The 17,597-nt window shown below is 41.0% G+C and overlaps 1 protein-coding gene across 2 annotated transcripts in view; it reads right to left on the bottom strand.

Moving 5' to 3' along the window:
• Positions 1-17,597, bottom strand: part of galnt18a (UDP-N-acetyl-alpha-D-galactosamine:polypeptide N-acetylgalactosaminyltransferase 18a) — a 215,994-nt gene that overhangs the window by 38,935 nt on the left and 159,462 nt on the right. For both annotated transcript variants that reach the window (XM_061721205.1, XM_061721204.1), the window contains exon 9: positions 12,866-12,961. In XM_061721205.1, coding sequence (XP_061577189.1) covers positions 12,866-12,961 — 96 coding nt within the window. The remainder of the gene's footprint in view (positions 1-12,865; positions 12,962-17,597) is intronic.

Genomic DNA, 17,597 nt, shown 5'->3' on the forward strand with positions numbered 1-17,597 from the left:
ACCGTTGTTAAGAGCGTCTTTCTGAATAACGGTCCAACCAACGGTCCAATGCTGCCACCTACTGGCGACCGTTGGTTGCCATGGCAGCATCAGACTAACAACCAGTGAAAACAACGTAAAAGAATAATGCTGTGCTTCACAGGAGCAAAACAAACTGGAGATTAAACAGAACACTACTCAAGTAAAAGTAAATAGTATAGTGATTCAAAGCTACTCCTAAAAGTACAAAATTTCCCAAAGCTTACTCAAGTAAATGTAACGGAGTAAATGTAACTCGTTACTACCCACCTCTGCTGGTCATTAACATATTTTTTTATATGCTTACACTTACAGTATGATCCCCTTAACCTGTTTTTCTGACATTTGTTCAACTGGCCTCATGGTTGGGCTTTTTTTTCTTCTAATGTTGTGTATGTATGGTGTAGTGAGATGGTTGATAAGGGCGATTGAATAATAATATCAATAATTAGCATTTAAGTGATTTATTGTATAATTATTTTCCGAAATATGAGGTTGACATTGTGGTATATAAAGCAATGGCATTGGTTTATAATTTACTACCAATTAATAGTAATAGCAATGGTAGCATTACATAAGTAGTAATAGCATAGTAGTAGGTGGCAGGAGTTTATTTCTAATAAACAATGTAATAGCAATGTGATCTGATTTTGCCGTTTTCATTTTGTTTCAGAACTAAGGCACAGCAGTTTGACACATTTAACAAGGATGTGATACTCCTTCCAAATCCCTCATGGGATGTTGTTTGCAGGCAAGGTCCAAAATTGAAATTGCACAAACATGGACATGTCCTAAGTGCATTTGAATTCTTGAAAGCTTGGGACAACCATACTGTTGTGGAACGGATCAGGGAGGGATTTGGTGACCACATTCCAAAAGATGTCAGGTATAGCCAATTTCTTGTTGAAATATCTCCACAGTCCATTCCTGCTGACAGTGACGCAACAAAATATGAAAGCAGAATTATTACGAACGTAGTAAAAGTACTTTTTTGTAACATGTACATCATTAATTGACAATGTTCTTTGTAGCTTTCAGTTCATGATGGCTTGTGGCAATAAATTGGTGTTGCCTAAGCTCCAACAGGGTCAAGAGCTGAATGGGATGCTGATCCATAAAGTCTATAAAACGAAAACGCTATATGTACGGCCATCAAAAACCCTTTTAGTAAGTTTTTTTTCTTTCATGATACTTATTTTTAATATTTTTGTTTTATTCATATTTCAACATGTATATTAAGAATACTTGTTTTCTTTTTAAGAATGACTCGGAGGAAGAATATGAACATAATCAGACAGCACCAACCACCAATAGCAGTGAGGATGATTGCGATGAAGTTCCGCAAATCCAAAGTCAATGCACTACAAGCCCTGCTGCTCCATTAAGCAGTCTTTCGAAAAATGAAGATGGCAACCCTGGAACTTGCAGCAATGATGAGGATACCACTAGTATAAAAAGCCAGGGAGTAGACCAGGGTGATTGCCTTCCTGGCACAAGTGGTCAAACTGTTGACAGCCTTGCCACCAGTAGTCATGATGACTACTCTTCATATCTATCACTGGTTTCAATGATTCCTGATGAGTCTTCAGACGACGATGACTTAAACCAGGCTATCATTGCCAGTTTGGAGACTCCAGTGTGAGTAGTGTACACAGAATGTGAGATTATGAGATCACTATTAGATTATTGTTCATCCATATGAACTGTTTTATTTCTAGATCTCTATTATCTATCTAGTTTTTTTATGAACAATAATTTTACAAGACATCAGTTATGTGTTTGTATGATATCAGTTCTTAAGTCACATTATTGTCTCTTATAATTATTTTTCTCTTTTGTAGTACAAAACATGTTCCTATTAAAGAGATACTGCTGGAACTGTCAAACAAGATTAACACGCAGCAGTGCAAATTCAATGTCAAGCGCTCTGCTGTCTGGGATGGAGCTGTGCGGGGATTCCGAAGGGTATCTTACAGCCCCAACTCGATGATCTGGGTGAAATTTTCTGACGACATGGGGAAAAATGAAGAAGGAGTGGATTTAGGTGGGCCAAAACGGGAATTCCTGAGGCTGCTGATGGAGTCCATTGCTGTGTCCCCCATGTTCGAGGGAAAAGAAAACAGCAAGAACCTGGCTTTAAACAGCACTGGTAGTAGTAATAATAATAATAATAATAATGATAATAATGTTTTTTTATCTTTCTGTCTCTCTCGCCACATTTGTTTATTTATTTATATATATTCCTAAATTGTTGGCATATCCATATTCATCATCCTTTTATTCCTGTATTTTGCAGCATTAAGAGAAGATTGGTACTTCACAGTTGGCAGAGCCATAGCAGTGAGCTTGGTACATGGTGGTCCACCACCAAACTTCTTCTCTCCGACACTATTTACTCTTCTGGTCGATGGTTCAGCCAATCCAGTCCTTGAAGAAATAGCTGACAATGAATTGCAAGAGAAAGTGAAAAAGGTAATACTTTTTTTTATTTTTTCTTTATTTTCAATTTTGCAGAACCTGTAAAAAAATAAGCTTTTGCTTTCAATGGATCAATGTATAAATTGATAAGATTTTTTTCTTAATGATCACATTTAAGAAATGTGTATAGGTAAAAAAAAGAACTTTGCTTTGAAATGTAAGGGGACTTTAGGCGTCTGCTATTTGTAGAGACCTGGGGCCTCATTTATAAAGCTTGCGTGTGCACAAAACAGGGCTTGAAAGATGCGCACGCCACCTTCTACGCAAAGGATGGGATTTAAAAAAAAAACCTAACAGGAAAATGTGCGTATCTTTACGCAAACTTTGATCCTAGTGCACGAACATTTTGAAGATATGGGGATCTGGCGACGCAGACGGTGAGGTGGTGAAATTAAGCCAGATTCATGTCATACTTTTAATGTCATCACATATCAGACTTATAATATAATAGCGCTGATCGTGTCCCTCTGTGTTTGAAGCTCAGCGTCAGTCAGGACACGGCCACTTCCAGCTGCGCCATGCGCTTGAATCGCTCTGGTGCTGCTGGTGCTGCAGCCGCGGTGCAGGACCTCCTCGTCACCCACCACTTCCAACTGTAGAGTGACTGAGGACAGAACAATAAGTGCCGGGCCACTCTCATCTTGGCCTCCACCTTCAAATCACGCTGCTTCTTTTTTATTTCTGCCACAGATCTGTCCGTGGCACTCACAGCGTTTACAGCAGCAACGACGTTGTCAATGTTAGTGATGCCACTACTGTGACCACCAAATAATGTTATTTTCCTTGCTTCCACCTGATCCACAACATCTCGTTCTCGGTTTCCGTGAAATTTAGTGGCACGGTGGCTCGACACGTCTCATTCATCCTGACGCGGAGCAGAAACAGAATGCAGGCAAGCGCTGTGCATGATCAGCAGGCTCATTCATATGCAAATACAGTCATCAAGTAGTTTGCATTGCCCATTCTTGGTAAAAAAGTGGGTGTGTAGAGGGCGGGGTATGAGGCGAATTCACGTGTGCAACCTTCAATCTCTGCAATCTCTTATAAATGAGGCCCCAGGGGCCTCATTTATCAAAGAGTGCGTAGGATTCATACTAAAAGTGTACGTGTGCTCAAAAACCGAAAATGGCGTGCGCACAAAAAAATCCTGATTTATAAAACCGTGGGCACGCACACTCGCTCGCAATGTTCGCTTTATAAATCACAGTCCACCTGGAAGGTTGCGCATGTGAATTTGCCTCATATGCCGCCCTCTACACGCCCACATTTTACCATGAATGGGCAATACAAACTACATGATGATTTTATTTGCATATGAATGAGCCTGCTGATCATGCGCAGCGCTTGCCTGCATTCTGTTTCTGCTCCGCGTCAGGATGAATGAGAAGTGATGTTGTGGATGAGGTGGAGGCCAGGAAGACGACATTATTTGGTGGTCACAGTAGTGGCATCACTAATAAAAATAAAGCGAGTGAGTGGCAGCACGTTGTTGCTTCTGTAAATACCGTGAGTGCCACAGCCAGATCTGTGGCAGAAAAAAAAATAAGTGGCGTGATTTGAAGGTTGAGGCAAAGAGGTACAGAGCCCCTAAAGGGACACAGATTTTTTTTATATATATATAATGAGCTTTACGTGGGCGCCTGAAACCTTAATGGCTGATTTATGGTTCTGCGTCGTTTTAACGCGGAACCATAATTTAGGCTTTACGCGCGTGCGTAAAGGTTTCACGCGCGCGTAAAACTCATTATATACATATACATATATATACATATACATATATATATATATATATTATATATATATATATATATACATATATATATATATATATATATATATATATATATATATATATATATATATATATATATATATATATATATATTTAAAAAATCAGTGGCCCGGCACTCATTTGTTCTGTTCTCAGTCACTCTACAGTTGTCGTGGTGGGTGACTAGGAGGTTCCTGGCGTGTCTTGCACCGCGGCAGCAGCAGCACAGAGCCACCCAAGCGCTGACGCTGAGCTTCAAACACAGAGGGACACGATCAGCGCTATTATATTATAAGTCTGATATGTGATGACATTAAAAGTATGACAGGAATCTGGCTTCATTTCACCACCTCACCGTCTACGTCGCCAGTTCCCCATATCTTCAAAATGTTCATGCGCGACGGTCAGGTTTGGCGTAAAGATACACACATTTTTCTGTTAGTTTCTTTTTTTTAAATCCCAACTTTTGCATAGAAGGTGGCGTGCACATCTTTCAAGCCCTGTTTTGTGCGCACGAAAGCTTGATAAATGAGGCCCCTGGTCTTTTAGTTTAATTCAAATACCATGTCAGTGTTCATATATTAATTTGTACAAATACTTTCTACCTTAAATAAATAATTATCTGCTCCTCATGATGCCAGGTGTCTGAAAGTACAACCCTGGAGGAGCTTGAAAAGTCACAGGCCCCCCTGCTTGACTACTTAGCCAATGCAGGATGCCTGAGGCTGATGAAGTCATTAAGAGACAAGGATATGCTGGTGCATGACATTGTCATGTTTCAGATCATCCACAGGGTTCAAGGTCCATTTTACAGGTATTCAGGGTCAGCTGTTTATTGCCAGATTAATCTGAATATTGACACAAATTTCCTGAACTGAAACTCTATTATTTTTTTAAGTTGAACACAATTAAACTTTCAAACATTCTAGAGTTCTTCCTTGTTTGCAGATTTTGCGAAGGACTGAAAACTCTTGGGGTTCTGGAGAAAATTCGAAGTCACCCAGATAGTTTTCGTCCCCTGTTTTGCTACGAACCAAGCATAATGACTGCTGACCAGATGGATGATCTGTTCAGAATCCGTCTGTCTCCAGAAGGGAGCAACAAGAGAGCTTCTGAGGAAATGGTTGTTACATTCTGGAGAGACTATCTCCAGGATGCTGAAGGTAAGTGAGTTTGTTGTATATATTTTTCATAACACTAAATCCTTTGGTGTAATTTCTCTGGAGAAGTCTTCGATTTTTGTTGTACCAACCACCTCTCTATAATGCTTTCTTTTGTGTGCAGAAGAAGAAGGTCCATCCAAACTTCAGAAGATCTTGGCTTTTGCTACTGGAGCCTCTGTTGTGCCACCCATTGGCTTTTCCCCAGTTCCTTCGGTGCAGTTCATGCATAAAGATGATGATGATGACTTTTTCTCCCCAATGTTTCCGATGGCAAACACATGCATTAACTGCATAAAGTTGCCACTACATGCATCGTACCAGCTGTTCAGGGAGAAGTTTGACTTTGCTCTCGGGAACACCTATGGGTTTGGAAGGGCATAAACAGGCCTACACTGTATTTGTTTCCCTGTATATCTGTTTGTAATATACAGGTTTTTTTTGCATTCACTGCATTAAGTTGCCACTACATGCATCGTACCAGCTGTTCAGGGAGAAGTTTGACTTTGCTCTCGGGAACACCTATGGGTTTGGAAGGGCATAAACAGGCCTACACTGTATTTGTTTCCCTGTATATCTGTTTGTAATATACAGTTTTTTATACACTTTAAGTGCCAAGTTTTTGTGTTTTTGAATTTGTGCTTTCCCTTGCTGTTTGCAATAATGAGAGCTGAGAAAATAAAGTTGATTTAAAAATGTTTTATCATGACAATAACAAAGTCAGTTATTCATTGTAGAAAGTGCAAAAGTGAAGAAAAAATATCTACACCATGGTTCCCATCATTTTCAAGAGGATCTACTTGCCTAAAAAGGTTCATTCTGGTCTCATTAATAGTGGCATCAATGTCAGGAATTACAACATTATTATTGGTTTGAAGTTCAGGTAATGGTCCGTGTTCATCAATTCCGTAATAGCTGAGGTCAAATATGTCATTCATAACTGGATGGATTCTTACATTGTTAATGACACCTGTATGCCATAGTTGAAGAGGCGTCTGGCCACCTTCTGTAGAAAGACCATGGTTGTTCCACTGATTAATGAACTCTGTTAATGCCCGTTCAATTCTTGGCAAAAAGACATAATGCAAGCAAAACAGATGTTGCTCATTCAATGAGTCCAATATACCCTGTTCCTCCATGAAATTGAATATGTTAATGAAATGTCGGGATACAACTCTATTGACTTCAGCCCATAGTCTCTCAATCCTTTGGTTGTGAACTGAAACACCTGTAATAACACTGTTTAATCCCCTTCTTTCCAACATGAAGCGGGCAACTTGAACATTTTCCATGCCATGGTCACACCTAACTCTTACTGGCAATCCAAAATTATGTACTCCTTCCAAAAATAATGACAAGACACTTGAGGCTCGGTTATTAGACAAGCATTGTAAATATATGATGGTCCTGCTGAAGCCATCCACACAGCCATGGAAGACTAACCTCCATCTGACCAGCTTGTGGTTGCCATCAAAATGCCTGTTGAGAAACAGGAATAAGAAGAATAAGAACTTTCTATATTGACGTACACGGAGACACACACACATACATATATACATATATATATACTGTGTATATAAGGGTTTTTCCTGCATTCAAAATTAGGAGGCGGCCGCCTCCGCCTCATTTCGTGCCACCCCCAGCTCTCAAAAATCCGACGTCATGAAAATTGTTATTATCTGGCAGGCGTTGGACTGGATGGATGTTATTTTGACTGCAGTTGCAGCATTGCGCCGCTATGGGGGCGCTGTATCAACGACAGAGCACCAGCAGAAGAAGACGAAATCTCCAGAATTATTTTACGTGTTTTTCCGCTATTTGTTGTATTAAAAATCGGCGTCCTGGTTTTCCCTGGCTGTTCAAACAGGTAAATATTGTTTCTTTAGCATCCAAGCATGTCTTGTTTATTCTTCTTATATTCGGTATATATATAGTACTTTAAAAGGCGACCTCGCGACCAGGAGAAGCAAGAGTGCAGGTGAAACAGTGCAATTAACGTTACAGGCAGTTAAAAAGTAATACATCATGTTACCGACGAGATGCTGCAATTTTGTCAGGGCTGAAAGTAGTAACAAATATGCATGAAAGGTTATAGCGAGGGTCAGAGCGCAGGACGGGACGATTTGCGAGGCGAGGGTAACGTTAAGGTTGATTTATGGTTCCGCGTTAAATCGACGCAGAGTTTACGGCGCAAGGTACGCGTTGGTGTAACGCAGAACCATAAATCACCTGTTAGTCAGTTTCCAAGTCATTAGGAGCATATCAACGCGAAGCCAACGTGTACGTGATTTAAACATGACTTTTTATTCATCTTTACAGATCTTCTCAAAAACACAGAGCCAGTGGGTTTGACAAACGGTGGCTGAACCAATTTACCTGGGTCGGGCTTACTGAGGAAGGTTTGGTCTGTTATTTATGCCAAAAGCACTATGACCCCCATGGAGCAGGAACTATCACTATTTATGTCTGTATCAAAATAAATACAAAAATACTTAATGCATGACTTGTTTTGTTTAAGGTGAAGACACCTCTGTGCAGCAGACTGCAGGAGAGGCTCTTGGATGTCTTAAAGAGGCCATGGATGGACCAGACCAGACCAGACCAGACCAGGACCATCGATGGATCAGACCAGACCAGACCAGACCAGGACCATCGATGGATCAGACCAGGACCAGGACCAGACCAGGACCATCCATGGACCAGACCAGGAGGTCTTGGACTACAAGGAGCATGAGGAGGAAATGGAGAAATAGGAGGCTGAAATGTTCTCTGTCTGGTTGCAAGATTTGTCAGTAAATGTCTGAAACCCTACAAAAACTCAAAATCTTACCTAGACTACTTGTCTTATATCCAGTCAAAATCGTTTATTTCTAGTCCAAAAAAAAAATCATTACATTTGAAATAAGACAGTCACCTAAAAAGTAACTCGTTCTATAAAAAAACATTTTCACTCATTTCAGTGAAGATCTCTTGTTCCATTGGCAGTTTTTTTCTTTACTTTTTATTTTTGGTAAGATTGAGTTCTTACGTATTTATATTTTTATGTTAATAAAATAATGCTTTAACATGATAATTGTCATATTTTTTCACATCTAATTTTCATATAATTTACATTCTTTGTAAATTGGTTTCTTGGGAAAAAGGGGCAGATTAAATAAGATTCTTCTTCTTTCTGCCCCCTTTCATTCAGAATTTAGGAAGGTTTGTGTTTATATTGAATTGTTTGTTTTATTTTAACAATTAATGAAATAAAGAATAAATAAATACATTTGTAATCATATTAGAACTCCCAAAATGAAAAATATCTTGTAAAAAGTGTTTGCTTGAGCCAGGTGAAGTCACGGTATACCCGCACGTGTGTGATCACGATGGTGCCACCTCTGCCTCAATTAGAGCCAGGAAAAACCCTGATTATTTATATATATATATATATATATATATATATATATGTATATGTATATATGTGTGTGTGTGTGTGTGTATGCATGTGTGTTGCCAACTTACCATAGGTGGTTGGGGCCATGAACATTATAAATCCTGCGGTGTATTGCATGACGACGTCTTAGTGCTCGGCCAATAGGATCTACCTGGCATAGGCTCTGTCTGACTCGCCAACGCTGAATCCTTAAACCACGTGCTCTCAGACTTCCAAGTATGTATGTTTCACCTGCATTTGGAGTATTCTGAAGTATTTCACTCACTGTCCTATTCAGGTCTTGATTCGACAGGACTGAAAATCCTAATGGCTCAACCCTAAGAGTCAGTCTGTGTCTATATAAAGTCCTCCGACTGATTCCAAAGCACAAAGCAATTCTCCGCCATGTCATCCCAATAGATAAACAGTGATAAATCTGTTCGGCAGATATGGCATATCTGGGCCGACCTGGATGACCTGTCAAGGTTGTGGGGGGTGCAAAATTATTAGTGGCATCAGGGGATTCCTGCCTAGCTTCATGTTCAAACAGCAAATAACGAAAGCAGCTGTACAATGATTCTAGTAGGTTGCTGACTTCCCTATTGTTGGGATAATATCTACACAACTGAGCAAGAAATGATGATAGAGTTCGTGTATAATCATCAAGCTGCCTGTAAAGTCTCTCCTGGATGAAATCATCGTACTCATGTCTTTGCAGAGACTCAATACATTGTAGCGCACTAATGAAAAAACTTTCCACCTCTTCTTCATTGCCCTTGAATTTAGAGATTGTTAATGAAAATAGAAAAAGAACGAGGGTAAAACGAACATGCATTGTTGTAGCAATGAACCACCGCTACCAGCTGGATGTCTCCGTCCGTCGCTAACGGGATGCTCTGACGAGGCTGCCGGGATGGGAACAGTGACGTGAGGCGATCATCCAGCACATCTGTACTCGCAGTCACCGGGGGGGGCTGTAGCCCCGCAGTTGTGACACCTGACAGGGTCCTTATCGTCTCGGCTGAAGCCAATATACTATTCAATAAAGATGTTGCTTCAGTCAGAGTTGTTGGCTGCTGAGAAGATATTGCTATATCAATAAGTCGAAATAACTGCCAGTAAAAAAACAAAAGAAATCGCGCTAAACAACTCACTTCCGTTTCTACTGAAATGACGTCCGTTTCTACTGGAATGACGTCCGTTTCTACTGGAATGACTTCCGTTTCTACTGAAATTTTCAGTAGTGTGTACGAGAAGATTTCACTAGTGAATATGAAAGAATTTCACTAGTGAATATGAAAGAATTTCACTAGTGAATATGAAAGAATTTCACTTGTGAATATAAGAAGATTTCACTAGTGAATATGAAAGAATTTCACTAGTTTGTGTAAGAACGTTTCAGTAGTATCTGTGAGCACATTTCAGTTGTATGAGTGGATACATTTCCAGTTGTATGTATAAGAGCATTTCACCTGTGTGTCTGAGAGATTTCACAAGTGAGTGTGAGAATTTCATATGTGTTTATGAACATTTCCAGTTGTATGTATAAGAGCATTTCACCTGTGTGTCTGAGAGATTTCACAAGTGAGTGTGAGAATTTCATATGTGTTTATGAACATTTCCAGTTGTATGTGTAAGAGCATTTCACCTGTGTGTATAAAAAGTTTTGGATTTCATATGTGTTTATGAACATTTCCAGTTGTATGTGTAAGAGCATTTCACCTGTGTGTATAAAAAGTTTTGGATTTCATATGTGTTTATGAACATTTCCAGTTGTATGTGTAAGAGCATTTCACCTGTGTGTATAAAAGGTTTTGGATTTCATATGTGTTTATGAACACTAATTCAGAATTATGTCCCTCACGGCACCTCATACCATTTAGCTGGTACTTACACATATGCAATTATATATTACGTTTTGATTTGCGGTTCACATAACCCACCGCATGGAATCCTGATTCATTTACATAACCACATCATGCAATATACATTAAATACATGACATGACATAATAGTGCACTTATAATGTCAGTTCGGCCTTGGCAGTAACACTTGAAGCTCTCTCTCTTGTGTCGTGCACAGCCCTGATAATGATTTTCTATCTGCTGTGGTGTTCCCATACTGGATTCTATCACACAGCTGCCGGTCGGCTTTTTTAGCACCAATTCTTTAATTGTTTCATTGAGATCTTCTAGTTCTTGCAGAGACTTTGTTTTTCTTTTTCTTGAAGGGTCAAAGTGTGCATTTGATCAAGACAATCTCTTAAATAATAAGGATTGGATGAATGATACAGCTTTTGTCTTCATTGTACAGAAAGGTAAAGATGCTTGCTGATGGACCACAATTTGGGCTTTGGATTTGGATTTGTTTGCTCCACCAGAACTTAAACACAGTTATCTGCCATCTGCTTGACCTGTTCTGAGCTTATGTGATCCATATCTATGTTGTGGAAGTGAAAACACTTCACTTCAAAAATCCATCAGCTTAAAGTGAAGCAAAATCAGAATGAAGCTGAATACTGTAAAGAAAATTAACAACGCTCTTTATAAATCTTTGTAGCCACACCCACTTCTTCTGCTTACATCCATCCATCCATGTAGATCCATCCATACCTCCGTAAATAAGTGTGGCAACAGGAAGGGAGGTAGAATGCACTGATACAACTACATTTCTTTGACGGCTCCTGCTGATTATGATGTCTTCAGGGGAGAACATTTATGTGAGGCAAGAAGACAGGAGAGACATGAAAATGCAAACACAGCTGTTTCGTAAGCTTATACAGTATTAGTGAGTCGACCCAGAAAGAAAGCTGGATGTTTCTGACATCGAGGCGCCGGTCAAAGCTATTAACTTTACTGACAATGAAGACTTCAAGTGCACAGACAGCCCTTCTAGATGCTGGCCCGGCACACGGCAGCGTCTCGTTCTGATTACATTCTCTCCCTTATAAAATGACTACAGTTGAATAAAATTGTGTTACTTTCAGTCCCTGAACGTTTCAAAAACAGCAAAAAGTAGTTCGCTTTTGAATAGTTTTTCCTCCAGTCTCAATTAAGTGGCCAATAAGTTCCGCCTTTACAGCCCCTCGAACTGAATCGCCTTAAATCTGCACGGAGCTGATAAAGCTGTTGATTGGCCTTCGTGACTACAGCATTACTTTTCCACTATTTCAGCTAAAAAAAGCTATAAAAATCTCTCTCAGAGACAAAAAGACAACAACAAAGCCGTCTCATGGTAGTAAAACCATATAGAAGCATTTTTTTGTAGAATGTAAGTTTAGATGTATATTCATACTGTTCAACTCTCTCCTTATGGGTATGTTATTTCCTTTTAACGACAGAATTAGTGATGCGTCTACATATATCAACAACCATTTAAAAGTCCATATCAAGTGAAAATCTTTTATATATTTTTTGATATGTTGTAATGTAAATGGTGGTCTAGTATAAAGTGCATGTTGTATTGTTAAGTGTGTATATACGCGTAAGTGCATGTATGCATTCCTGTCTAATGTATTTATGTTCATTGGCTCCTACCATAAGCTTTTGATAGCTTCTCCAGGAGACCAATTCACATGTGTGTGTGTGTGTGTGTGAATAAATAAATCCAAAAAAAAAATTGTCAAGTTTCAAATTGAGCCTTTAAAACTGCAGTAATCAAGTTTCTTACATAATCAATGGCTCTAGTGACTATGTTTAATATGAAAGCAAGCAAAAATCTAACTAATCTGTATTGAACAGAATTAAATATCTACCAGCCAGAGAACCAATAAAACTGCAATACTTATTAATGCTTTAGTAATGGAGCTCAAATTGTCAAAATATGTTTTTTTGCAAATTCACATCTGGAAAACATGCAGACTGTATTCTTGCAAAGCATTTCTGTCAATAGAACAGTAATGAGAGACTGTGAAAAGGCCAACTGTCTAGCACTGACAGCCTCTGCACATTCATATTTCTCCCTTTTTCACAGGTTTGAAGCAACAAAGTAGACTAAAAAAGAGCAGAATGAAAAGCCACTGACCTGAGGCGTCATTCCATGACAAAGGTACATGATGGGAACATTGTCAGTGTCAGGTCCCTGGTCCAGACACAGGTCGTCTCGGAGACTGTTCTTCAGCTGGAAGAACGAGGGAGGGGTGGAAATTAAAAAGAAAAAATAAATAATAAATCAGAAAAGGACAGAGGGAACATGAAAAAATAAAATAAGTTATCTGATGTGTCCCTGGACATGACACAGGCACACACAGTAATGATATATTAAAAAAGAAAAACTGATGAGGTCATCCTTCACTCTCACAAATTACAGGAAAATAGTTTCAGGCTGTCACAGCTCAGCAGAACAAAAAGAAAAGAAAACTAAGCTAAATCTTGGACAGGCTTTTACTTGGTGACAGCTATGAGGAGAAACGGGACACAAGACTGATGGCTAACTCTCCATCTTCTTGCTGTACTTGTAAGTAATGTCTTATTATCGTTGCTGAATAAATGTGTGCTATTGCTATGGGTTCCTGTTTGTGTAATGAGGTTGGACCTTTTGTAATTTTGTAAAATGTATTAGTGATTAATTTAGACTAATGTCCAGAATGATGCCTGAGTGTGATGGGTTTTTACTGAACCTGGGGTTGTTGTCACTTCCTGTCAGACAGTGTGGCGACAACATGCCAAGCACTTAGTGTTGAAGGGGTTTTTGAGGAGTTTGTAAGTTTTGTAGAGGAAGATTAGTCGACTAGTCCATTGTCCATCAGCACTGCGTCCATAGACCTGTCCGTGCACTTTTAAGCACTTCTGCATACTGGTTTTTGTTGTTTTAGGATGTCATGAGTTTGGTGCTGTGTTCTTTCTTTCCGTACTTTGACCACAACTTGGTAAAGAATTCAAAGAGAACACAAGTTTAACTTTGACCACGGTTACTGCACGTTTCCTCTGATGAAAAACTCAAAAAGGTGCAAGAGCTCAATCAGTACACAATGCAAAACCCACAGTGAAATATTAACTGCAACTGTGAGGCGAGGAAAACTGTCTCCTCCTTTCCTCAGCGTGTCCCTCCTCATGTGTACAAAATATTAATAACTGAAAGAGCGATGTGCTGCACGGCTCTACTTGTGTGGTAAAATGGTGACAAATTGAATCACTGCGGGCTAATTACTGCCTGCCAAAAAAGTGTCATGCAGAAACTTTAAACCAACCTTCACCTTTTCTGGCAGCTGCACAGAAATATTTCAAAAAGAAAAATCACCTGCACTCCTGAGATCTGCATAACATCTATTTAATTTGGCAATATTCCAGCGAGGATTATAAACTAATTGCACAAAATATGGAATTCATTGCCAGCGGAGCAATGCTGCAGGTTGTCCTTGTTCCTGTTATTTATAGAAAAGGCAGACGTATATATAACTTGTTGTTGCTCATCTAAATGCAGTTGTGTGTTATCAAATTAAAAAAGAAGCAAAGTGCCCAAAGTGGAAAAAAAGAGACCTTTCAAGAAATTTCTATCTTCATATCAATTATTTATTGGAAAAATATTCAGAGGGCTCAGACGCGTGAGCGCTGTGGCACACAGCAGTCTTGTATCAGGCCCGTCTGTCTGGTCCATGCCAGAGCCTTTTCTACCAGTGTCTGTCTGCAAGTTGTGTCTTGCACTTTGAGGAGGTCAGGCGCCGTGAGTGGTGCTTCAGCTGAATGAGGAAAAAGCCTGTTATATAAAGAAAAAGTACTATGCTAAGCTTCTGAGACTAACAGAAAAATCTGAACGCTCTCTCAAATCATCTCAATTTGCCTCCAAAACCAAGATAGTTGATATTTATGTAGTGACTTTTATAACCAACTTCATGTTGCACAGGTTTTCTCAGTTCAAGCGTATGGTTATTGCAGATCGTGTTTATTTGTAAAGTGTAGTTTATTCGGTCAGGGGGTTATCTTTCAAAATAGCTTTGCTGTCAGGCTGTTGCTGTTTACTAACCACTGGCAGTAGTGGATGAGTGCCAGAAAAGCGTGGAGATTGGGTCTTTTTTTATGGCTGGCCCTGTTGCATGTATTCATCGGGCTGAACCTTTCAGAGCTCAGAATTCAGGAACGGGATTATCGAAATGAATCACTTCCGAGGGATTTACAAAGCCTTGCTTTTGAGGTGCACATGCCATTATTTCGGTTCTGATGTCCACATCGGTGGATGGTAGATTATAGTGATAGCTGCGTGTTAGTGAGGTCCAACAGTTTCTTATTGTTATTACGCTTCATGGCAGTTAAAGCAGCGCAAAATAATTTTTGCATTGAGTTTTTGGTTCCCCTACAGGCTTTCGCAAACAATGTCCAAGATTTACTTGCGTTTGGCTGTTTACTTAGTGACTCCCTCATTTTCTTTTTCATCCTAACTTTCTTGCAGCTTAGTCACTGGAATGTCCTTTGTGCTGCTTTAAATGACTCCTCTTCAGTTATGTGTGTCACCTGATGCTGGACCAGAAACCAAACAATGACAAATCTATAACAATAACTGAGATTTATCTACGCTCAATGGACCGTGAGATTGACAGACGGATCGTTGCAGCGTCCGCAGTTATGCGGTCTGTGTACAGACCTGAGTCAAAAGGCGAAGCTCTCGATTTACCGGTCAATCTACGCTCCTACCCTCACCTATGGTCATGAACTTTGGGTAATGACCGAAAGGACAATATCAGGAATACAAGCGGCCGAGATGAGTTTCCTCCAGGGTGGCTGGATGCTCCCTTAGAGATAGGGTGAGGAGTTCAGTCACCCGGGAGGAGCTCGGAGTCGAGCCGCTGCTCCTTCACATTGAGAGGAGTCAGCTGAGGTGGCTTGGGCATCTCTTAGTTAGTTCCCCCATGACTTTGGTGCCCACACCCTGGGTGGGGTTGGCGAAAGGGCCTTTCTGTGTGGAGTTTGCATGTTTTTCCCATGTTCCCTTAGGTAGCTAATGTGAGCTACCCTCACAAAAACATGCAACAGTCCTGGGCTATACATGCTCCCTCTGGCCAACCGGGGCGCCAGATGGGGTGGTGAGGATCTGGCCGGAATAACGTGATCCTTCCACGCGCTACGTCCGGCCAGAGAAGCCCCACCCTGTCTGGTGAAAAGATGCGGCCTGCTCACTCCTCAGGATAAGGAGAAGACCTGAGCTCAGTGCAGGGCCCTCCCGGGGTTGGTAGAGGATGGCAATGCCCAGGACTGTCACTTAGGTAGGAGCACTGGGTGACAAAATGGGAAAAAATCAGGGATAAAAAAATATTTAAAAAAAGTAAATCTGGTTCCTTATCGCCCGTCTACATCCCTTTTTAATTCTCTCCTCAGCCACCATGTTTATGAACATCTGCAACTCAGAGTTGGATCACCAAACAGACTTTTGCGCTGCCATTGCTTGTTGAATAAAATCGCCGTGAGCCGCTCTTGCGCTGATTCCCGCTTCCTGACTCAAAAGTCTGACTCCCAACCCCCCGACCAATCGGTGGCGTGTAGTGTGGTGACGTCAGATACAGAGCCAACTCAGCACACTTAAAACCTCGGCAGAGTAGTTACAGAAAAGTATCTACGCGGCACGCCTCCACCCGCCTCCACCCGTAGTGTTCAAGCGCAAAACGGGGGCTTGGCGAGTCGAGCCGCGCTGAGTAGGTACTAGTGTAAAAGCGCCATATGTCTCTCGGCTGGCCTGGGAACGTCTCAGACTCCCCTCGGAAGAGCTGGAGGAAGTTTCTGGGGAGGGAAGTCTGGGCCTCTCTGCTAAGACTACCACGACCCGGTAACGGATGAGCGGAAGAAAATGGATGAATGGATGAAGATTTATCTACCAGATGAGTCATATCAGACTCAAAGTATATCATATAAAAAGACATTGATATTTTTTTTCCATTCAAACTAACCAACGGACTGCTTCTCATGTAAATATTCTTTGATATGAACTAGCTATTAGGTTGATGTTTATATGACTTGTGTTGCAACAACCAAGCAAACGGTGTCATGAGGAAATTACAGGCAACTCTCAGTAATATGTCCTGTAGCTGGTGACTGTTCTGATCATTTCTGAAACAAAGTGGTTGTGCTTCTGTTTGTAAAAGCGGATACATTTAGGATGTTAGTCACATGACTAGATTCTGCCATCACATGCTACGTGGCAAGTTTCCTTCATGTTTTCAAAGCCAGTTGAATTATTGGAGATGGAATTTACTTTGATCATCTATTCCAGTACACAGCGAGATGTTGGGTTATTTTACTGAAACACACAGAGGTGAGCATGTTGGCTACTTCCTTTGAATCATTTTCAGGTAGTTGGGTATTTTCAGTGCAACACATTGGATGCCGAATAACATTCCATCCATCCATTGTCCACCGCATTATCCGAGTCCGGGTCGCGGGGGCAGCAGTCGGAGCAGGGATCCCCAGACTTCCCTCTCCCCGGACACTTCCTCCAGCTCTTCCGGGGGGACTCCAAGGCGTTCCCAGGCCAGCCGAGTGACGTAGTCACTCCAGCGTGTCCTGGGTCTTCCTCGGGGCCTCCTCCCGGTGGGACATGCCTGGAACACCTCACGAGGGAGGCGTCCAGGGGGCATCCTATACAGGTGCCCGAGCCACCTCAGCTGGCTCCTCTCGCTGTGGAGGAGCAGCGGCTCGACTCCGAGCTCCTCCCGGGTGACAGAGCTCCTCACCCTATCTCTAAGGGAGCGCCCCGCCACCCTGCGGAGGAAACTCATTTCGGCCGCTTGTATCCGGGATCCCGTTCTTTCGGTCACTACCCAGAGTTCATG

The sequence above is a fragment of the Cololabis saira genome, chromosome 5 (assembly GCF_033807715.1).
Source record: "Cololabis saira isolate AMF1-May2022 chromosome 5, fColSai1.1, whole genome shotgun sequence".
NCBI classification, from domain to species: domain Eukaryota; kingdom Metazoa; phylum Chordata; class Actinopteri; order Beloniformes; family Belonidae; genus Cololabis; species Cololabis saira.